Source organism: Ambystoma mexicanum, chromosome 8 (assembly GCF_040938575.1).
Source record: "Ambystoma mexicanum isolate Mex_15411 chromosome 8, UKY_AmexF1_1, whole genome shotgun sequence".
Taxonomy (NCBI): domain Eukaryota; kingdom Metazoa; phylum Chordata; class Amphibia; order Caudata; family Ambystomatidae; genus Ambystoma; species Ambystoma mexicanum.
In genome coordinates, this window is record NC_090929.1 from 960,107,815 (window position 1) to 960,132,307 (window position 24,493).

The 24,493-nt window shown below is 46.6% G+C and overlaps 1 protein-coding gene across 6 annotated transcripts in view; it reads right to left on the minus strand.

Annotated features, from left to right (window-relative positions):
• The window catches only part of EPHB2 (EPH receptor B2), a 935,811-nt gene that overhangs the window by 258,682 nt on the left and 652,636 nt on the right, over positions 1-24,493 (minus strand). For all 6 annotated transcript variants that reach the window (XM_069610867.1, XM_069610866.1, XM_069610865.1 and 3 more), the window contains exon 4: positions 5,269-5,424. In XM_069610867.1, coding sequence (XP_069466968.1) covers positions 5,269-5,424 — 156 coding nt within the window. The remainder of the gene's footprint in view (positions 1-5,268; positions 5,425-24,493) is intronic.

Genomic DNA, 24,493 nt, shown 5'->3' on the forward strand with positions numbered 1-24,493 from the left:
GTTCTGCAGGCGGGGGTGTTGCTATGTCTGGAAAAGATGTGGGGCTATGCTAATGCTGGGACTGTCGGGGCTCTGGACTAGCTAGACTTTTGGGTGTCGCCCCCGAGCTTCTATCCGGGGCTACAACCAAAATACCCAGGGCTATAGGCTCCTCAGCCCCCACCTAGCGATGCCTCTGTCTGCAGAAATTTCATTTGTCATGTGTGGTTCCCAAAAGGAGAATGCCACAGTGGCAGAACGAGAAGAGAGCAATTGGCATCATGCCGTCTACATGTTAAACTGCTGAAGAACCAGCAGAGAGCTCGGAATTTCCTGCCCACCTCAATCTAAGCCCTACGAGAACCAATCATATCACACAGGCCATGAAAACACTATATTGGTCCTAGACAAACAAAATGGCTAGTGTACGATCCAGTACTTCATCTAAGCAGGTACTCAGGGGCAGCCACCCCTCTACCTAAGCAGCATCCTGCCACTCTCCCCTAAGCAATGTCCTGCCAGTCTCCCCTAAGCAACGTCCTGCCAGTCTCCCCTAAGGAACGTCCTGCCAGTCTCCCCTAAGCAACATCCTGCCAGTCTCCCCTAAGCAACGTCCTGCCAGTCTCCAAAGGTGAGCTTGACAAAAACTTTTGGCTTGCCACCTCCCAAAGCATTCTTATATTGGGGGTCTGGGTCGATCCACTAGCATGGGTTATGCCTCTGGAATTCTCTAGTGCTGCATCTACGACGCAAGACTGCATATATTTCAACAGAGGACTGCAAATTCCCCTTTTCCTTTCAGCCATTGAAAGGTAGACACGTTTTATTTACACCCATTCCCCTTTTTCCCCTAAGCCTCTTTTACCCCACAGAAACGTCCAGTGCTTCACAATGGTTTTAGCATCATGGTAAGTGCTCTACAAATAACATCAAAAATATGGTGGAGAAAGCATAAATGGGCAATGCAATGTCTCGGGGGGATAGCTCAGCGGCAACGTGCTCGCCTTGGAAGCAAAACAACACAGAGCAATACAGGTTCGATCCCCCGGTCCGTGCTTAGAAACCTCTGGGTATAAATAACCTATCATATCATATCATACATGGGCTGTCAAAGAAGCAGTTATTGCTGACATGGGCCGAGACAGATGGTCATCTGGTTCCTAGTACGTATTGATTGGACAGATGAAGAGGAATGAATGAACATCAGGGGCAAGCAGAGGGAGCAATGGTCATCAGAGGCAGGAAGAAGAAAACAATGCATGCTGTGGGGGCATCAGGGGTGATGAAGGAAAGAAGAACATGTTGTGCCAGGTGGATGGAAAGCACATTGAGGGTAGTCTAGTAAGAGAGGAAAAAATATTGAGGTGATGGAGGAGAAAGTAATGGAATCAGTGGTTGAACTGGAGGACTGGGCGGACATCGCAACAACAAAAAAAAACGCATATATGCAAGTGAGCGAGAAGGACGTAAGGAAGGGTACCACATGCGGTGAAGCGGGATGAACATCAGATGTGCGGTAGAGGCACCAATGGGAATCAAGGGTAGGGAACGAGAAGGTTTGGGCAAAGGAGGATTAAGGATAGTGCATCAGAGATGAGGAACATAAGACAAAGGACATCAAGTTTGGGAGAGGAGAAAGCAATGAACGCTGGGGCAATTAAGGAAGATGTGACAAACATCTGTGGATTTATTGCAGGATATAATAGGCATAAAAAGGGTGACAAGCATCGGCACAGGAGAGGATGGAGCATCTGAGATCGGGGTGAGGACGTAGAAAATATTGGTCATATAGCAGGATAACAGAACGTCAGCCAAGGCGGGTTGGTTATGGGAAGAGAGAGAAAAAGGAGTAAGCAAGTTGGTACACAAGTGTGAATGAGAGAAAGGTATGGAGGCCTTCTGCTAGGGAGTTAGAGGAGATGACCTTCGTATTACTCCATAGCAGCTGGAGGAGATAACTGCAACATTATGGTGGTGACACGCCTAATAGCAGTGCAACTGAAGAGCAGTTATTGCACAGATTAAAAAACATTCTGCATAATCACACTAAAACATATAACTAAATGCTGTTACATCTGCAGAGTCAGTTTCATTACCCTCTGTGTGCACACGTTTGCTGGTAATAACCAGTCGCACTGCTGATATCTAATCGGCAGCCTGAACTCGATGGATGCGTAACACCTGCAGAGCCGTGTTTGTGATACAGGTGACCACGGATCTCCTAGAACTGGAAAGCTGTGATTAAACTTGCAATATATTGAGTTTAGTTAGTTTATTTGTATAGCGCAGCCAAACCCAAGGGTAACTGGGCACATAGACATGATGAACAACAAGAGTTACAGAGAGGTTGCACATGCGAAATACAGAAGGTAGCAAGAGGACCGGGTTACAATGTGATCCGCAACATGGTTCCTAAACCATGTTTCTAACCCAACTCTGGACTCTCTACATCGGTGCACCCCTCTTTCTAAAATGACTCTCTCATAATGTCCTCCATGGATGGGGCTTGCCTCAAGAACGTATTCCAAAGTTATATGAACCCTAAAAAGTAAGCATGTGTTTATGGCAAATGGATCCCTTATAATACAACAGAGCACAGTTCTATCCATCTGCTTGCCATATAAAATATCAAAACTATAATTGGAAAATCCAGCATTTTCAACAAAACTGTTGGGCCTCTTGTCACTGGCAATACCCTACAATGCATATGATTCTTCCAAAACACACACACTTTATCAATATTCTGGACCACAAAAAAGTTACGTGTGTTATATATTAATCTATTGGGCTACAGACATTCCAAAAGATGACTTGTGTGAGTGCCTTGGGTCCAGTACAAGTTACCACATCTACAACAGGCACAATGTTGCTGTCAGCGGGAAAGCGTTGTACAGGCTTAATCCATTGTGATAACATCAATAGCCCTATCCTGCACGGTCTGTGCCTAGTTTTCTCTGAACCCTCTCCTCCCTTAAGAATGACTCTTCTCCAAGGCTACCCTGTCCCCTCTTTGATCCCTAACCACTTAGTTGTGCATGAAATGTCTGCATGAAATGTCTGTTCATGTCCTGTGCAATGCGCATCTGTTGTACAGGAATTCGACAACCAAATTCTCGCGGCACTCCACTTTAATTGGTACTTTAATTGGTACTGTTGCCTTTCAGGACATTCTAAAGCTGAGGCTAAGTGGTTAAACTACCAGTTTACCCAGCCACATCCACCCGGTACCCCTGTGTGAAACCACTGCCACTAATGTACTCCATCTCTATCCTGCTTCATGGGCTCCCTGGAAGACAACCTCTCTCACTGGCCTCGTCTCTCAATAAGCTCATCATATTTTCTTTAAAATGTGCAAATGTTGTGTCCTGCTTCCCGGGTCAAAACTACTGAGGTGCAGCCAGCTTTTCGCATGTAGCTGAAATATTGAGGTTGGCCGTCACGTGATAGCCGACTTCCATTCAGTACACGTCTTGTCTCCATTTCCCTATCCAGCTTTCCATTGATAAGGGCTTCCCACACAAAGGCACAGAACAAAGAACACAGCTGGTATTCTGGCAAGATTGCCAGGATCCACAGGTGTGCTGGGAACAAAGATGGGGAGCTATAATCAAGCCCTCCTTTTAAACCCTAACATTCTCAATGCTCCCAAAACCAAGCACTAGAAAGGCAACTTCCAGTGTTGAGCTGTGGAGCCCAAAAATGACCTAATTGAAGCAGCCCCTGTGTTCTCCTGCCCAAGCCCATCACCACACCTCCCCAACACCACTGCGCCAGCATGCTGCCGAGGCATCCTAGGATCTCTTCAAAAAAGGTCCTTAATTCAGGAATTATTACAGGAAAGTGCATAATATGGAAATGAGGCAGTACACAGAACCATATTTTTTTAAAAAGGTGAACCCTAACTATCCCCTTAATGCAGTGCTCTTCAAGGTGGGGGGCTGGCTGCCCGAGAGGGGCCTGGAGGATGTCCAGCGGGGGGCCCAGACTCTTTAAAAAGGGATAAAGGTGACTGTTTTTAATACGAATTACACTGAAGCCTGCGATTCGCTACTATGAAACCAAAATGGTGCCCAAATTACTGTATGGAACAGACTTATTCACTTAGTATGTTAGACTACCTTCCAGTTCCTAAGGGGAAAATATGGACAAGAACTCTGAAATCACCAAGCTCTCTTGGATGATTCCATCAGATACTAACTGGGGATTGTTTGATTGAGGGCAAGAGCATACTGGAGGCTGTTATCATTGCTGCGTGACATCCTATCCCCAGCTGAGAAATCCTTATGCATGGACTTTAAACTAATGTATTCAGAACAGGGTTGTATTTGGATTAAAGCCATCCAGGAATTATGCACTTTTATTCTTGACACCATAGGTAGCTCCATATCAGAATGAATACATTTGCCAGCTAAAGTGAAATTGTCTTTGTACCAACAAGACTGGATTAGTACACAGGAGACTATGCATACCTTTATGAAAGCGCTGACATTAGAAGAGTTTCCCTTGGCAGGTTGAAGTCTGTATTAGGTTGTGAATGTGAGGAGACCTTTTAGATTTTATTTAATGGGGAAGAATTTGGAAATTGAAGAGAGCAATCGTTTTTACGTGTTTTTCTTAACTATGTGATACATTTATGTGACAATATTTTTGTTATGTGTTGAATAGTGATCACTGTGTTATATTATGTGATGAATTATAATTAATCTGTAATGTTGTATTTTACCAGTTTGTAAGTTATTAAAGGATGAATTTACTTTCATTTATAATTTTAAAATAATAATAATAATATAAAAAAGGTTTACAGCGACTGCTTGTAATAAAAATGATAAGCTTTAAAATATCTGCTTATATTTTAAAGAGCCTGGGGCATGCCCTGGACATCCCTTGGGCCCCCTAAGGGGGCCCAACAGCTATACCTTAACTCAAGGGAGGGGGGGAGGGACTCGGCATGATCACGTTTGAATACCACTGCCTTCATGTATGTTGATAATGACACATCTAGCAAACGTGATGTAACCTCATTGGTGGAGTGCTCTACCTACCCAGCAGACCACCCTTCCAAATCCCTAAAGTTCACTCACAAAGTAAAGCCCAATCTGCTTTGAAGGCCCCCTTCACAGATGGATATATTTTTGGTTGATTTGCTCCCTTTATCCTGAGATCTTAAGATCCATTGCTAAATGCATTAAGTTGGGTTTGCCATCACACTTTGAAGTGACACATTAAGCTACCTGCACATGGAGGAACCCTTGTTAGAGTCAGGCTGGCAAGACATTATAATGGACCTACTCGTGCATGGCATCTCCATTGGGTCTGCGTCCGATCGGTAGTATCCATTCCGACACACGCAATTTGTTGCTCCCTCGGATGTGGTCCGGCTGTTGATTGGACAGTGCATACAGCCCTCATCCCCCTGATTGGCCTTGAAGGTTCCAGAAGGGCAACCTGCAAAGAAGGAAAATGAAAAGGGTCCAATTAAAACTTCGACTGTTGCAATCAAGCTTAATATGCACTATGGACTTACAGCGGAACACATTACATGAAAAATACACTCTGAAAAGTACTCTGAAACGTACACTACAGTAAATCTCATCATTATATATTTAGAGTTTGACATTAACATTTCTCAGGTACATTTTGCTGACCTGTAAACTCAACCCACGTATTTTTTCATAATTCGATATTTCATTTTAATGTGTGACAATTTGTGGTTCTGGTTTTATGGTCTTTCAATTTACGTTGTGTTTATCGTATTTTACTCTTGTTTTTATCTGTCAGTTCTGTTTTTATTCATCCATTTTATTTGTGTATCGCCTGTCTGCCTATGGGCCTAAGGCACTCCATAAATGTTCAATAAATAAATAAATAAATAATATCAGTGCCCATTCTATGTGCTCATTTTAGGGCCCGTGAAAATTGGGTTTACTTTAAAAAGTTTATAAAAAACTCTACCCTATCTGAATTTACCGTTTAGTGATCACGTGGCTCCAAAGCTGTAAGCTAGCACACTAACCCCTGGCATTACAATTATTGGGGTAGCCCAGAGAACCTTACAAAAAGCCCAGCACTTAATAAGATTGAATGTTTGAGGAGGGTAGCAGAACCTTGACCACCAACAATCACCCGACCCATGGCTATGAGCATGGGAAGAGACCCTTCCAAAGAGCTCAGAACACATTTTGAAGACAGTCTTTACAGTATTCTACTGTCTCACCTAGTAGACTTCGGCATACTTAAAAAATCCTATATGATTGCAATATAATCAAACATGCGTGTCTGCTTGTTTTTAATATTTTGATGTGTTAGATTGTGAATCAATTTGGAGACTCTCTTGTCCTCGTTGATGAGGAGGTGATGGCATCATTTGCAAATTAGGCGTTTCGAATCGTGGCCACACCTATTGCCCTTTCCGCACAGAGCACTTTATATATTTATTGTGTATTCTTGATTTGTGTAGTATGTTTACCACTACTTACTGCTGATGCAGAAGCCAGCAGAGGCGGCTACAAAACGGCAATATATTTAAATAAATGGTACAACTTCCTTTTAAGTAACACCTTCATTTCACCCCTGTTTTGTGATTTTAACACCTGATTTTAACACCTGGAAATACACATGGTGGCACGAGCTACAGAACATTTAATTTAAAACACTTTATAAAAACATCTCTGCAGCTCTTCCTTAATCACATGTGACCGGTACTGGGTTTGAACTAATGACCAGGCAGTACATCAACGTGGGCCAGCCTGCCTTATCGGTTAATTATTTAATGCTATTTCAGTCATCATGGAAAAAAGCCACATGTCGGCTCTCTAACCGTGGCTCCCAGGGCCGTGCACCAGCGCTGTGCACCAGCGCGCATCTAAGTTTAGAGGGGAAGATGATTTTTCTGGTGAAAAAGGTTCCGTCTCCCGCCCCTAGCGAGGGACGCCCATAGAGTATGGAGGAAAGGGGACGGGACGTAGGAGTATGAACAACGCAGTCCTAACCAAAGAAATGGTTGGATCTAATTTGGGTGTCTGGGCTTCACTACAACGCTATCCTCACACGCAAGCCGAACATTAAATGACAGCACTTTTTGAGATCAAGGCATGAAAACCTTTCTTTACATGGCAAAGTTCATGCCTACATCAGATTATTTTCTTAGAGTGCTTTTGTTTATTATCCCATTTCCCTTTTGCGCCTCCCCCTTCCCATCAACAACTCATGATCCTTGCACTTTTTTCTAGTGGGCCCTTTTTGTACTCGCTACATAGGCCTGCATTTTAATTATATAACAGAAAGGCCACAAAAGCACTTAAAAGCACTCAATCGTTTGTGTTTCACTAAAAACGATTCCAGGTGAAGACTCACCAGGGGGCTGGGGGGTGAGTGGGGTACAGTTTGGTTTTATACACACACCAAAGAAAAGTTTTAATCAATGATTCAATAGTTCATGATTCAATAGTTCAAGGCTACATAACATTCTAATTCAGGCCAGGTTACTTATAGTGATTGACTGTTGAACATCACACAACGAAATACATTCCAAGACTTTACAGGGTGCACTACTACACAACTAGTCTTGGTCCTTGTTTGACTTGGTTTATAAATAGAGATTGGAGAAAAAAATGAAAAATGGTTTAATATCTGAAATGGCTGGGCGCGCTGCAATAGATAGACTGGGTAGGGGCGCTGGTACTGCTGCGTGCACTACCCTTAGATCCACCCCTCGTAGAAGAGGAACATCTAATCACTTAACAAGCCTGGCTTACTCAATAGAGGAGGCTTCAGCATTCAGAAAGAGTGAAGTGAATGGGTGCTTCCAGCAAGAGGACGGTGTGGAGAACGAGCAGGGACACAGCCAGGAGAATATATTGCAGTTAGGCTACAGAAAATCCAACTACACAATCCGGTAAAGGACAAGAAAAAATACACAAAGGAAAAAAAAAGAAATAAGCAGCCAACACAAAGAAAAAAAAGCAAAGCACAACATGATCAGATGCAGGAAATGTACAGAGAATAAACAGAACTTTTCCTTTAAGTAGAACAGACAGCATTTCTTAGGCGCTTAATACTATAAGAAGTCAGCTTTATAAAACATATCATAAAACAAACAGGTCGATTACATGAACTCATCAGCCCCACCCTCATTAAAAAGTACTACTCAACCTCAAAAATGATATGATATTTTATTTATAACGCACTTAATAACTAGAGGTTTCTAAGCGCAGACCCGGGAATCGTACCCGTGTTACTCCGTGAGCACGTTGCCCCTGAGCTATCCTCCCAAGACAATCATTACATAGGATAGGATATTTTGGGATTCTGTTTCATATGTTGAATTTTGTTTGTCAATCATATTTGCTTCTCTAAAACGGAACTGGCAGCACTGACTTTACTGGTAAGTGTTTCAGGGGGATCACTTTGGAAGTCACACCAGGCCATTGGGGAAATCCTTCCAGCCACACTGTAGAGGCCACAGAGGAAGAGGCAGGGTCATAAAAAGCAGTAACCGTCAACCTGCAGCTCGTTATTTTGCAAACAAAAGTGCTATTTTCTAAGAATACCGACTAGAAAGAGAGGCATGGATTTAAAATTACGGGACAAAATTATGCACTAGACTGGCCGACACAAAACTTTGTTCCTTTTTAGCAGTCTCAGTACATAGGCATGTTTCTGGGCGCGCATATTACTCAATCACTCAGCTATGCTTGGCCTCCACCAACACCCTGAGGTCAGATGTAGACTGGCGGAGGTGAGGGCCGACTAGTGGCCTTTGCTGTATACGTGTAAGTCGTTGAAGTAATTTTCAAAAGGCAGGACGCAAAGCATGGGAAATATGTATAGGGCCTTAAAAGATTAAAACATTCCTTCCTGTCGTGACAGCTTCAAGAGATGGTCCGGGAATAAACCTTTGAATGAAAACCTGCGGACAGATTCCATCAAACAAGCCTTAATATCGCCGGGACGGAGGGGCCTCAACGAGCCGGCTGCAAATGTGAAATATTTCACTACATACTTCCAGAGCTCCACTCTGACCTCTGGATGAGACTCAGGCCTCCAGCCTTCTGGGGGCCAGGCAGGCGGAGCCAGTGTGCCATCGGTACGATGGGACTGAAATAAACCACCTGAGAATAGGCAAGGTGCGCGCAGACCTGAGGCACAGCAGAATGGTCTAACACCTGGTGGGGGGGGGGTGGTTTAACAGCGGAGAGGGATTAGCAAATCTTCTCTGTAACCCCTCGTGGTAAAGGGCACTCAAGGGACAGCTTCAGTGCTATGGGAAGAGAACCCCTGGTGCTCCTGGGATCCCTGGCACTATTCTGGAAAGTTGTAGGCGCGCATGCCTCCTCAGATGGAAGCTCCCTGTAGGCAATTACCCGTGACCGGGAGACGGTGGACCCAGATTAACGGCTAGGACTAAAATTGACCTTGGGGTTATTTCGTTTATGGCTGTACCTCACTGCCTCTGTAGGTTCTGCCGCTGTCATGTGGAAAAGGCAATGCAGATTAGCTGCACAGTATTGGAAGCTTCCATCTTGGTACATGCCACAGTATTAGGGGGAGAGCTGCAAGTCAGCACCGCCACCTCTTCTCTCCTCCCTCTGTGGTAAGAGGGAGGAGCCGTCCATTTGCATTCCTCCGTAACCAACTGTAAAGTGGGGTGCTTTTTATTTGGCCTTAGTTTGGGCAGGGGCATGATGATGGTTGCTCTAAGGAGCAGCTTTGCTTTGGAAGAAAACAAACCCTCAGAGCCCACCGTGTACAATTTCCAAATCCCAATTCTTGCCATTGCAAAGAGATGGATCACAATCCGGCAGGGTGGAGAGGATTTGGTATTCTCTTTTGAGTGAGAAGGAGTCGCCCTCTCACTCCTCGGTCAGTATGCTGTTTGTACTCTCACGATATTTGGAGGCCAGAAGCACCTTTTAAAGCCAAGGTTTGTGGAAAGGGGCAACAGTTATGTCATGCCATGCCAAATGTGTTTGTGCTGTGACAGTTACCATCACAGTGGTCTAGCCGCTATGGGGCGTGTCCTGAGCCTGAAGCTGTATTGTATCCATGGCAGCGGTTCCAGACCTGGGTATCTGCCAAGAAGCAGAAGAGGGATGGGAGAGATGGGCAAAGGGGGCAGAAGGGCTGAGCGGGTGGAAAGGGGGCGTTGACTATGTGCACACGGATGCATGTTGCCTGGGACCTTACAGTGAGCTATGGAGTTCCATCTACTGAACCCTGCACAATATACTCTCCTTCCTCATGCATTCATTGTATTACCTGCCATTAAAAGTCACACACACTAATTGATTTCAGGTGGAAAAAAGCTCAATCGGAAACACCAAGGTCCCGATTCATGGAATATTTGCCCGGTTCAAAGTGAATTTGCACTGCTGAAAAGTGACTCTGCACTGCCAACCCAAACCCTGATTCATGGAATCGTGCGGTGTATTTTTGCAGTGCAAAGTCCGGGCAAAGTCAGCGCGTGGTCATTTTTGCAGAGTCGGCAGTGCAAAGTCATTTTTGAGCAGTGAAAAGTCACTTTGAACCGGGCACATATTCCATGAACCGGGCCCCTAGCATGAGCTCACATGTTGTGTTGAGAAGGTAATCACATGGAATCAGCCTAATTATTCATGTATGTGTTTCTTTATGTAGGAGTCCCAAGTATTATGATAGATGACATATTTACTATTTGAATAATGGAACCCGGGACATATATTTTTGGACCTCTTTTGTATGTGTTCTTTGGGAATCGTCCTTTGCCCTGCATGCATCGACTCATTTATTAGGCCGCCTATTCGTTTTTTCCCTCTGATGTATGCTTATATTGTGATATTTTATTTGTGTTAGACTTGGAAGCCACACACACTATATGAATAAACACACTTTGGGTCCAAGCATCTTATACAACTTGCAATAGCCAGATAATGTAGCTGGTTTGAGGGATCACTGCCCGCTAAGACCTATTTCTTGTCTCTTTTCTTTCCTGTTGGGTGCCAACCATGTTCTTTTTCTAATAAGATTTTGAAATAAGATGTATGCCTGTTTGGGAGTGAAGTGAGGGCACCTTATCCATCATGCGCTACAGCCTCATCTTCTGAGATTAAATACGCAGGATGTGTGAGCTACATTCCTCTTGGCTGGACCAGGGGGACTCGCCTGCTGTTTCCTTAATGTAAATAGCCAGCAGCCTTATGCAGTGTGTGAATCTGGTACCCTGGGGGGAGATGCTAAGAAAACGCAAAGTGAAACGCCAGCCACATGTACTTGTGTAATTACACAAGCAAACTATGCACTAAGCAACATGCTGGAGCTCGCTCTCTTCACCAATCCCCCAAGTGTAAACCCAGGTTGCTTGCGGACAGCACCAGATGAGCCCCTCTCCTCACCTTCCCATTCAAGCGTCAAAGGGAGGGGCTAATATGCGACGCCTGTGCCTTGGACTCCATGATCCAGATTAACCCTTAACATGACATGCCACGTGTGAGCAGATGATCAAGGCAAATAGTAATCACACCCGCACCTTCAGGAGTTCTTAGCGTCTTAAGACTGTGGCACTGAAAAGACCACATGGAGCTCTTTCAGGCGTGCTTGAAAGTGTCCACAAGGGACAGCGCACAGTGAAGGAGTTTCATTATGTACAATAATGAATGGTTGGAGGCACTTTATAAATGGCCTCACAGCCTTCACCCAAATTATAGTGATTTGAGCAGAGTGTGTTGCCTTCACTCACTCTTGACTACACATTTGAAACTATATCTTGATGGAAATACTGCTTTGACCTTGCTTGTCTGTACTATGCTTGAAGACACTTGCACCCCTCAACCCAGGACGCCTTCTGCAGGCAGCTCCTGTGTTCAGACCATGCTGACTGCAGTGTGCAACAAGCATCTTGCTTGTGCCATATTAATGACCCCCATTATGAGATCACCAGCTTCTCATGTCACTGCTCAGCCGTCATCTACAGCGTAACGTTGGATAATGTTATGTTATGTTAAAGGTACTTATATAGCGCACCGTCACCAACGGAATCGGTCCCCAGGCATTCTGGTAATAATAGCGCAATGTATTGCGGGGGGCGAACACACAAGTGGAGCTTGCCTTTTATACATAGAATGAGGTTCTGCACTGTTAATGGGACGGATATCCCCAGAGGCAGGCTTGCTGTGCCTGGAGATTCAAGCTACGCCTCACGGATGAAGAACAATGCCAGTGGTTATGATTCATTCACAGCATTTCATCCATCTCACTTCAATTTTTCATAAACAGTTTTTCACCTTCCTCCCTGGCTTCGTCTAGGCTTCCTCTTGTGTGACCAAAGTCTCTCACATTTGAATCAAAATGTTCAATTTCATGCCTGTGGTCTGACGCCGCAGTGCATCCAACTGTGTTCTCTGATCCACTCTGGCATCACGTTGCCTGATTAAAAACATGAGCCTTTATTTTTTCACAGACACTCTTCCATTTGAACCTCTGTATACTCAAAATAGTCATCATGCTTTAAAGTAATTTAATGGACAGACAACACCCCCCCACCCCCACACACACACACACACACACACACTTGCAAGAGGGTCCTCTTATGCTGCTCCTTGCCAGAAAACTGTAGACCTTAAAATGATAGCTGTCAAAATTGCAAGAAACCCTGATCTCTTCCCTTCAAATGAGGATGTGTTTTTAATGTAAAAGTGTGACTGAAATAAACTGCGCTCGCACTGTGTTACTTATTGCAAAGCCAGTCGTGTACTGTGAAGCAATACACATTTTTTTAAATTACTGTAGTGCAGGTTCAGATATATTCACATGCATAAAGAAAAGGCTATTGTACTTACATGCAATCTAAACATGTGCGGCCTTACGGACACACAAGTACACAGCATTGATGACATTAATTCTCGCACCTTCCTAGAGGGGATTTTAAAGGCTGTAGCAAACGTACCTGAACCCCTAGATAATATATTGATATGCAAAGGGCCTCTGTGGACCACACCGTAAGAAGCAGCCAAACACCGGGCAGCTGATTTTGAAACGGACACAGAAATATGATATGTGTCACTGTGACAGAATGCCATCCCATGAGCATGTGAAAGCACTAGCTTTTTTTAAATTTTGATTTACTAATACAATTATGCAGGTAATTCTGTTTCTGAAAAGGGAGTCTGCTAATCAGACCGGCCTTTCAAAAAAGCTCCATGCCCAAAGCATAGGGCAGGCATGTGCCCTTGCAGCACCTGCCTCCTGACAAATGCAGCATCTGCTCTTCAATGGCACAGCTCAGGTTCAAAGGTCACTTAAGCCAGAGGTGACATTTTAAATTCTGCACCTCAGATTCCAAACATAATAGTGTTGCCTGATCCACCTGGTGGCAGGTTAATCTATATGAAAAAGTCATGTCGGGTTTTGGTATGTTGTCTCATAAGAGCACACAATTATTAAATCCACACCAGTCTGGTAGTATACGAGTGTATGTTATGTTATGATAACTGCATTTACAAAGCACTCTATCACCCGCGAAATCATGGAACTAAACAGGCGATTAAACGGAAAGGCCAGCTAGAAACATTTTAAACAGAAAGGTTTTGAGATGATGATGGAAACTATGATGATTGTCAGTGGCGCGAAGAGAGCAAGGAAGCTAATTACAAGGCACCGCGGCAGCTAGACCGATGAAATTTAGGAACCTGACTCAAACAGAGACAGAACGAAGCACTCTGTTGGGTATATAGCGACGGAACTTCTCCTGCAGAAACTCAGCACCATGACCGTAACAGGCACGGTGCACAATGCAAAGGAACTTAAACTCAATACAAAGCCAATGAAGGCGGCGCAGGACGGGAGATATGTGGTCCCGAGCGGAGGTACCTGTAAGCACTCTCGCAGAAGTATTCTGTAGTACTTGGAGGCAGTGAATAATAAAAGCAGGCTGAAAGCCCATACCAGCTATGTGAGGTAAATATGTATTAAAGGCAGGGCCACTGTCTGCACTGCTCTCAGTGAGACAATACCCAGGATGCCCTCTTCCTTTGATCACCTAGAGGAAGGGTAACACCCCCCTTTGGCATAGGAGGTTCCACCAGGAGATCACACGGGAAACCTGTTTAAAAGGGGCACTCACATAACAAAGGCAAGCACAAGCCCCACACCAGGGTGATAGACACCAAAGGGCCTTGAAGTTGCAGGCATTGGAAGGAGGCATAGTTAGGGTAGCCAGAGAGAATTAAGTGGATCTGTGAAAAGGTTCCACCATCATAGTTTTTTGTGTGGCTCTCTGCCCTTCCTAACACCTAATTATCCAGTAGAACAAGGAACTCTGGGTATGATGCAAGAAGGCAAGGGTCACGTGTTACAGTGACAGGGATTGGACCCCTTACAATAGGCTTGCTTCTCTCCAATCGCCTGCTACCCCTAACTTGATTAGTTCCTGGACACCAAAAAGAATACATCTCTGTAGCCCTGTTTGGAGTGCACCCCATTCCAAATTCCCCTGCCATGGAGGTGAAGACAGGTGCATTCCAAGGCAGGGGAATGCTCTGCTCCCCATCGTAGTAGTAGTGTGAGGCTGAGTAGGTGGTTTAGCGTCTACTCTCCCTTGTACTCGTGCACAGCAGTAGTCATTTCATTACATCCGCTCATGTACATTTGTGGCAACTTGGGAAACAGCTGCTGCTGCACCCTTTGCTGTTCAGGAGACAACCCATGGTGGTGCAAACAATGGAAAACAAAGACAATGTTCCGTATTGTCGGGGGTTCAGTGAAGTTGTGCTGCACAATATGTGGAAGGTGCGGGAGAGGACTATGATACAGTGTATGGAGGCAGATCTGTGTGTGGGTGGTGGAGGAGTAGATCTTGTAAGTGTGGCAGCATAGGTATGTTCAAGGGTGTGAGGCAGATTATTGGCTAGCAGGAAGCGGTCAGATGGGTGTGTATCAGCAGGTGAGAGAGTGCATGGGTGGCATGGTGAGGTTGCGATGAGCAAGCCGATAAGCGGTCACTATGCCTTTGTATGCATAGCTCTTGTTTGCTGGTACAGACAAGCAACAATAACAGGTGTAAAAAAGGCAGCATATTTTCACCCCAAATATCAAGCACAAACTTGATTTCTTAGTCAAACTTCTAGGATGCAAAGGGTGTGCCACTTTTTGCATGGTAAACATGAAATAAGCAGTGCAATGCAATCTGCTCCCATCCATCAAGATGAGAAGCAAAACAAACCACTTTTTCTACCCATAAGAAGCTAATTTTCCTACCATAGCAAAACAGGGAGTAAAAATACTACCAGAAAAAATAGGAAAAAACACAGACAGCAGCCTACAGCACTGCTTCCACCAACACATCTTTAAGGATATGTTCAGATCTGTACAACCAGCCGAGATATGCCACAAGACGGAGCTCAAAGATTATTAATATTTGATGTGAAGAGGAATATTTCATTTGCATGAATTACTCGTTGCAAAAAGGGAACTATTTTAGGGTTTAAATTTATGGGAATAGGAATTACGTTTTTCCTTCCTAAAAAGTCATGTTACTTCTACTCCAAAAAACAAGGAGTAAAATACTCTGGCTTCCAAATCTTTACTGCCTGCTCCGACACTGTCTGAGGGGTGTTCTACACCACTGAAGGCCATTTAACAAAACTAATCACAAATGGCAGCGAGAACCTTATGTCTGAAGTTTTGTACTGTTCCATATTGTCCAGATCACAGCAATGTCTTCCTAGGTTTGTAGCAGCACCCACAGAAATGACAGATGGGCAAAAACCAACAAATTTAAAAGAACACGGATCAATGGCCACCCCCATTTTTTATTGTTAATTTATAAAGCACTTAATACCAGTGAGTGATTTCTAAGGGTTGGATCGGGATTCGAACCTGTGTTGAGCCACACACACAAATGCACCCTCTGTGCAAAACATAACCACTCTTCAGGACGTGTAAGCACGCCCTAAAGGCATTCAAAAGGTTAAGCTTTCCTGTAGCGGAGGTGCCAATATTTGACATTAAGACCAAATGTTGGAAGCTTGGAGACCGTTTAGGGGTTGAAGCATGCACCAAGTGTGAGAATAAAGGTGGCGTGTGTGGTCAGAAGTCTTAGTCCTGTTGAACATTACTGGGCTGAAGTTGATCAGTTAGTCAGTGGTGTCGCATGTCAGGATGGGTTATTTCTACCTGACTGACATCATGAGGACAGTCTCCCAATTGGATGTGGGACAACTGGCCAGTGATATTTATATCACACTCGTGAGAAGATACGCCAGAGACACTTCTGCAAAGCAAAGTGGAATGTTGACAAAACGTATGTGTGATAAACAGGAATGTTTATTGCTGCAACTGGCAGGATCTTAAATTTGATGCACGGCATCAATAACTGCAAAAGAGTTGATGTACAAGATACAGTGTGTGCACCAGGTCAATAGTTCAAGACTGGAGAGCCATGGTCCGTGCCTGATGGAAACAATGAGCATTTCCTAGCACCATCCATCCAACGAGGACTCCAGTTCTCCAGTCTTGAACCACTTCCCCAATGTGAGCATGTGCATACAGTCTGGCAATGCATAGCCCCTGCACTTCATGGGTAGGGCAGTAATTTGCATAAGGCCAAGCCAGTCAGATCGAGGGAGCATCTGTGAGCGGGGGTGGACTGGGAACCAAAAGAGGCCCTGGAAATAATTCTCCAAGTGGTGCAATATTACAGATTTTCAGCAAGCCCAACCCTTTTACTATAGTAAAATGTGGAAATACCACTCATACAAGGCCCATGGTGCAGAGGCCTACAGGGAAATCTGCAGAGTTCCCTATAGGCCAGTTCACCCCTGTCTGTGAGCCGAACTGAGCAAAGGGATGAGGATGGGATCAGTTACCAAGAAGAGGCTGCTGAGTCCTCCGGCAAGACGGGCATAGGGCCTATTTATCAGGCAAGAAACAGAAGACAGGGTGAGCCGGCCGGTAGTTGCCTGGACCGAATGGAGCTCAGTGCTCAGCAAACACAGCAAGGCCGAAAGTGAAACTTGTGGGCCTACAAATGCAGCTGCTGCTGTTGGCCTATCAGTGCAGCAGCCTTCTGCCTCGTGGCATAGGACATCCTATTAAATGGAGGAGACACTACATTGTTTAATTTATCTATATTCGGAAGGAGAGTGTTTCTATCAGAAAAGATGTCCAGAGTAATCAAACGGAAAAGGCGTTTCGGAATAATGGGGTCGTTACGTAGGAATGGGGATGTAGAGCGATAATTACAGGATGGTGGTTGATAGAGGCAACAGTGGTACATAGATACCAACTAACAGGGCACAGGGCAAGCATTGTCTCAAAAAGAGGGATGAGCGCGCGCGCACACACACACACACACACACACACACACACACACACTCTCTCTCTCTCTCTTTCTCTCTCTCTCTCTCTCTGTCTCTCTCTGTCTCTCTCTCTCTGGATGCGTGGGCACACACCCACACACTGGAAGATGCAGTGCACACTGACCTACTATAAAACTGCTTTACTTTCAGAGGCTAGCGTACAACACTCACTAGAATCCCAATCGGACAGATCCTCCAAAGCCTCATGAGTGTTTCTACCGCTTTCAGTAGGTTTTAGAAGATAAATATGAGTTTGAATCCCCTCTCTATGATACCACTGGGGATAAGGTTTTACCTGTGGCACCTACCGTAGCTTTGGTGGGCGGTCTGGGACGGAATGGGTCATCAGTACAGTAGCGACACCTCCTGGTGAATCCACAGATAACAATAACCTTCACTTGAAGTTGAATCCGCAACCTGACTCTGTGCTACGAAGATCACTGCAATTCCCTATTCTGCTAAATAATAGACAGAAAACTTTGAAAGATATCTATAATAAATGCAGGGATGCTGCTTCTTGGGCGGGAGAGTTGATAGAGATTGTGTTCCCTCCAGGTCCTGATGAAGTATCGCCCACATCTTCAACAAGGCTTACATTACCTCAAGTGCGGCCAGCAATCCCACATCTCTCCAGAGAGTGTTGCAACTACTTCAGATGGATCTCCCTTCAGGCTCTGGGGACCAGGTGTATATTGTCTGACAAGCCAAATGCTAGATTTCTAAAACAAGATATGTATTCGAAAAGTCTTTTCTGACAAGGGCAGAGTCAATTGCATGTCACATATCACCGGAGATCTGTTGACTCTACCTGGGCACCACAAGCCCAAGAAACATCAGGTTCTCTATACACCGGTCTGCTTCCGATCAATCCTTTGGGAATTATTAAGCATTGGTACCAATGGAATTGGCCTGAAATTTATGGATCATTTAGCCGCAGCTTAATAATTAAGGTTGTAACCTCTGGATTAGAACTCATCCAAATAATTTCAAACAGTGCTGTCAACTCTTACCAAAGACAGTTAACACAGGGAAATACAGCAAGGGGGAAAGTAGCTTTCTGAGTGGATGCCTGGGTTAAGAAAGCCTGCGAATTCCAGAGTGAACACAGTTCTAATGGAGCCGTATTTAAAGGATAAAAGGAATAGATAAAGTGATGTACTAGAACTTGCCGGTCGTCAGTAGGAGAGACAAATATTAAACATACTTCAAAATCAAAAATTCAACAAAAAGAAGATCCATTTTCTCAGACTAAGACTAATATTTTTCGCCTGGAAGCGTAAGGCAGGTCTTCAACATGGATATGTGTCTCCCTATCAAGTGAAAACGAGCAAAGAACATAGGCCGCGTGGTACTTTCACTGCCTCTTCGTCCAGGCAACAGCTCTGTGGCACACTTACAGTTAAAACTAAAGGAGGGAAAAATTGCCCGCGCCAATTCTGTGCTCTGTCCGATGCCAAAGTGTTCCCCCCTGTAACATTGATCAGCTCGCCCGTCCGTACAGGAGACTTCGGCCTTGCTGTGACCCTTGCAGAGGAGTCATTTTGCCACAGAAATATTGCCTTCCACGCGACGTCTTGTCCCAGCTGCCCTGAAGACCGGTTTCAGATGGCAGAAGAAAACATAACGTAGGAAGACTCTGAACGGCTGAGTAGACAAGCAGGGGCAGCTGGTATTGCGGTTTGAAAAGAGAACCCTGCTATAGCACTGAAATTATGAATTAATAGCAAAAATCTAAAAGCTCCTGCAGCAAAGTCACCGGTAATAATGAGACCAAAATCTCAAGAGTGCGTCCGGGTCATTGACTGGGGAATTCCCTTTGATTTCACTGCCATCGAGCATCTGTAGAAATACTACGACAACCTTTTGACCATGAGAAGCAAATCCTGAAAACTGAACCATGAAATCAAACATCAAGCACAACAATAGGCAGTGAGAGAGATCTTTGCGGACAATCTCTGTAAGGAAAAGTTCAAAGCAAAAGGTAAATGCTGTTTTAGAATGGTGCTGTAAAGGAGAGTCAAAGGATACACACAATATGTAAATACTTTAAAGCAAATGTCATAAGAGCCTTTGTTGCACTATATTTAACAATAGTGCTCTGTGGCTTAACGTATGTCATTTTGACATTTTGAATGCCTGTGGCGACTGTAGAGAGGGTGCTTTGTGGGGTCCTTAGGCATAGTGTAGCTGCATAGCCACACCAGAAATATCATTGCCATGAGTCTGTGCAATTGCTCGGGCTCTGCCCTATACTCAGGGCCTGGGCCTGTGCTGTTGCTCTGCTCCGGACTCAACCTCGCTGGTAGTCTGCTCTGGCCTTGACGTTGCTGGGCTCTGATCTACGATCCATGCCTCAACCTGTGCTGTTGCTGGGGATCTGCTCTGTACTCAGGGCCTGGCCCTGTGCCGTTGCTCTGCTTTGGACTCGACCTCGCTGGCCTTTGCTATGAACTTGACATCTCTGGGGATCTGCTCTGGACTAGTCCTCACTGGGGCTCTACTCCGGACTCGTGCTCTCTGGGCTCTGTACTGGACTCGACCTCGCTGGGCCCTGCTCTGGACTCGACCTCGCTGGAGCTCTGCTCCGGACTCAATCTCACTGGTAGTCTGTTCTGGCTTTGACGTTGCTGGGCTCGGCACTATGATCGAGGCCTAGACCTGTGCTGTTGCTGGGGCTCTGGTCTGTATTGAGGGCCTGGGCTGTGCTGTTGCTCTGCTCCTGACTCAACATTGCTTGGCTCTGCTCTAGACTCAACCTCGCTGGAGCTCTGCTCGGGACTCAATCTCACTGGTAGTCTGCTCTGGCCTTGACCTCGCTGGGCTCTACTCTATGCTTCAGGTCTCGATCTGTGCTGTTGCTGGGGCTCTGCTCTGCACTGAGGGCCTGGGCTGTGCCATTGCTCTGCTCCGACTCAACCTCGCTGGGCTCTGCTATGAACTTGAACTCGCTGGGGCTCTGCTCTGGACCAGCCCTCACTGGGGCTCTACTACAGACTCCATCTCATTGGTAGTCTGCTCTAGCCTTGACATCGCTGGGCACTGCTCTATGCTCCAGGCCTTGACCTGTGCTGTTGCTGGGGATCTGCTCTGTACTCAGGGCCTGGCCCTGTGCTGTTGCTCTGCTCCGGACTCAACCTCGCTGATAGTCTGCTCTGGCCTTGACGTTGCTGGGCTCTGATCTACGATCCATGCCTCAACCTGTGCTGTTGCTGGGGATCTGCTCTGTACTCAGGGCCTGGCCCTGTGCTGTTGCTCTGCTCCGGACTCAACCTCGCTGGTAGTCTGCTCTGGCCTTGACGTTGCTGGGCTCTGATCTACGATCCATGCCTCAACCTGTGCTGTTGCTGGGGATCTGCTCTGTACTCAGGGCCTGGCCCTGTGCCGTTGCTCTGCTTTGGACTCGACCTCGCTGGGCTTTGCTATGAACTTGACATCTCTGGGGATCTGCTCTGGACTAGTCCTCACTGGGGCTCTACTCTGGAATCGTGCTCTCTGGGCTCTGTACTGGACTCGACCTCGCTGGGCTCTGCTCTGGACTCGACCTCGCTGGAGCTCTGCTCCGGACTCAATCTCACTGCTAGTCTGTTCTGGCTTTGACGTCGCTGGGCTCGGCACTATGATCGAGGCCTAGACCTGTGCTGTTGCTGGGGCTCTGGTCTGTATTGAGGGCCTGGGCTGTGCTGTTGCTCTGCTCCTGACTCAACATTGCTTGGCTCTGCTCTAGACTCAACCTCGCTGGAGCTCTGCTCGGGACTCAATCTCACTGGTAGTCTGCTCTGGCCTTGACGTCGCTGGGTTCTACTCTATGCTTCAGGCCTCGATCTGTGTTGTTGCTGGAGCTCTGCTCTGCACTGAGGGCCTGGGCTGTGCCATTGCTCTGCTCCAGACTCAATCTCGCTGGGCTCTGCTATGAACTTGAACTCGCTGGGGCTCTGCTCTGGACCAGCCCTCACTGGGTCTCTACTACAGACTCCATCTCATTGGTAGTCTGCTCTAGCCTTGACCTCGCTGGGCACTGCTCTATGCTCCAGGCCTTGACCTGTGCTGTTGCTGGGGCTCTGCTCTGTACTGAGGGCCTGGGTCTGTGCTGTTGCTCTGCTCTGGACTCCACCTCGCTGGGCTCTGCTCTGGACTCCACCTCGCTTGAGCTCTGCTCCAGACTCAATCTCACTGGTAGTCTGCTCTGGTCTTGGTGTCGCTATGCTCTGCTCTATGCGACAGGCCTCCACCTGTGCATTTGCTGGAGATCTCCTCTGTACTCAGGGCCTGGGCCTGTGCGGTTGCTCTGGTCTGGACTCGACCTCGCTGCGCTCTAGTCTGGACTCGACCTAGCTCGAGCCCTGATCCGGACTCAATCTCACTGGTAGTCTCTGGCCTTGACATTGCTGGGCTCTACACTATAGTTCAGTACCTGTGCTGTTGCTGGGGCTCTGCTCTGTGCTCCAGGCCTCGACCTATGCTGTTGCTTGGGCTCTGTTCTGTGCTCCAGGCCTCGACCTATACTGGTGCTGGGGCTTTGTTCTGTACTCAGGGCCTTGGCCTGTGCTGTTGCTCGGCTCTGGCCTCGACCTCGCTGGGCTCTCTTCTGGACTCGACCTTGCTTGAGCTCTGCCCCAGACTTAATCTCACTGGTAGTCTGTTCTGGCTTTGACGTTGCTGGGCTCGGCACTATGATCGAGGCCTAGACCTGTGCTGTTGCTGGGGCGCTGGTCTGTATTGAGGACCTGGGCTGTGCTGTTGCTCTGCTCCTGACTCAACATTGCTTGGCTCTGCTCTAGACTCAAACTCGCTGGAGCTCTGCTCGGGACTCAATCTCACTGGTAGTCTGCTCTGTCCTTGACGTCGCTGGGTTCTACTCTATGCTTCAGGCCTCGATCTGTGCTGTTGCTGGGGCTCTGCTCTGCACTGAGGGCCTGGGCTGTGCCATTGCTCTGCTCCAGACTAAATCTCGCTGGGCTCTGCTATGAACTTGACCTCGCTGGGGCTCTGCTCTGGACTAGCCCTCACTGGGGCTCTACTACGGACTCCATCTCATTGGTAGTCTGCTCTAGCCTTGACCTCGCTGGGCACTGCTCTATGCTCCAGGCCTTGACCTGTGCTGTTGCTGGGGCTCTGCTCTGTACTGAGCTATGCTCTGCTCTATGCGACAGGCCTCCACCTGTGCATTTGCTGGAGATCTCCTCTGTACTCAGGGCCTGGGCCTGTGCGGTTGCTCTGCTCTGGACTCGACCTCGCTGCGCTCTAGTCTGGACTCGACCTAGCTCGAGCCCTGATCCGGACTCGATTTCACTGGTAGTCTCTGGCCTTGACATTGCTGGGCTCTACACTATAGTTCAGTACCTGTGCTGTTGCTGGGGCTCTGCTCTGTGCTCCAGGCCTCGACCTATGCTGGTGCTGGGGCTCTGTTCTGTACTCAGGGCCTTGGCCTGTGCTGTTGCTCGGCTCTGGCCTCGACCTCGCTGGGCTCTCTTCTGGACTCGACCTTGCTTGAGCTCTGCTCCAGACTCAATCTCACTGGTAGTCTGCTCTGGCCTTGCTGTTGCTGGGCTCTGCTCTATGCTCCAGGCCTCGCCCTGTGCAGTTGCTGGGGATCTGCTCTGTACTCAGGGCCTAGGGCTGTGCTGTTGCTCTGCTCTGGACTCAACCTCGCGGGGCTCTGCTATGAACTTTACCTCACAGTGGCTCTGGTCCCGACTAGCCCTCACAGGGGCTCTGGTCCCGACTAGACTTCACTGGTCTCTGTTCCGGACTCAACCTCACTGGTGGTCTTATCTTGACTCAGCCTTGCTTGGTTCTACTCTGAGTTCTCTGGCTGTGTGGGCACAGTGGGGCTGTCAGAGTGTGGAACTGTGTCTAGGAGACAGCATGCGTACAGGACTATGTGCATGCTCACATGTGCAGATCCCCACTTGAAGACTACTTAGCCTTTTTCATAAATAGTATTTTTGTGTACACTAAGGGCCTAATTCACTGAAGAGTTTTATGATGACAATGCTGCTAGTCCTGTCCATCGTTTTTGATTTAGTAAATCATGATATGATGGCAGACAGGCTGGCCAAGGACAGTAACTGCTCTAAGTTAGCAGTAAACTGGTTTAGATCTTTTCTTGAGCCAGGGAAGGCTAGGGTGGTTAGGGGGGAGAGTCAGTCACAACAATATATACTTAGTTTGTGGAGTGCGACAGGGTTCCTGTGTTTCGCCCCTGCTTTATAATATCTACTCCAAACCTTTATTTGCTCTCCTCGATGGTCTGGGCGTTAACTTCACTAACTATGCGGATGATACCCAGATCATTCTAGAGCTTTCTGGATCTTATGAAGCAGACGTACGGAAAGTCGGCAAGGTGTTTGATGCTGTTAAAGCGTGGATGGTGGAGAACTGTCTTGCTCTTAATGATAAGAAAACAGAGATCTTGATTCTTGGGAGTGTGGCAAAGTTGAAAACATGTGATGCTCAGTATGAGGCCTTCACAACAGGGGGCACTAAAATACAGTTCTCCAACCATGTGAAAACCTTAGGGGTCATCTTTGATCGCAACCTAATTTTTAGCAAACACGTGTCCTACTTGAGCACCTGCTGCGTTTATATGACGCAGCTACTCTGGTAGATACGCCCGTATCTATCTGAGGAAAATGGGGCTCTGATAGCGACAGCTACAATAAATTCCAGGTTGGATTATTGTAATGGGCTACTGGTTGGCTCTTCGCAGGTAAACGTGAGGAGACTGCAAACCATTTAAAATGGTGCAGTCAGAGCCATATGCAGCCTGTCGCGTAGAGATCATATCACTGCTGCCCGGAGGAAAATACACTGGCTCCCTGTTCATCAGAGGATCACCTTTAAAGCATCCTGTATGGTCTACAAATGTTTAGCAGGTGATGCCCCTTGCTACCTCAGTTCATGAATCATGAGGCTCCTGCACAGGTGTGTCTTACGCTCAAACAACACAGACCTGCTGATGTAGCCTAGATTCTCCTTAAAACATTTTCGAGGCTTGACCTTTAATGCTTCGGCAACGAGGGTCTGGAATGATCTTCTGCAGTCTCTAAAACAGCTGCCATCAATTGCCCAAATCAAGAAAGCCCTGAAAACACACGTGTTTGATGGAGAAGGAGTCTAGGATTGTTCCTCTGTACAATCTCCCAGCCCCAATGCCCCATACTTCATTTCTTTGTGTTTCTTGT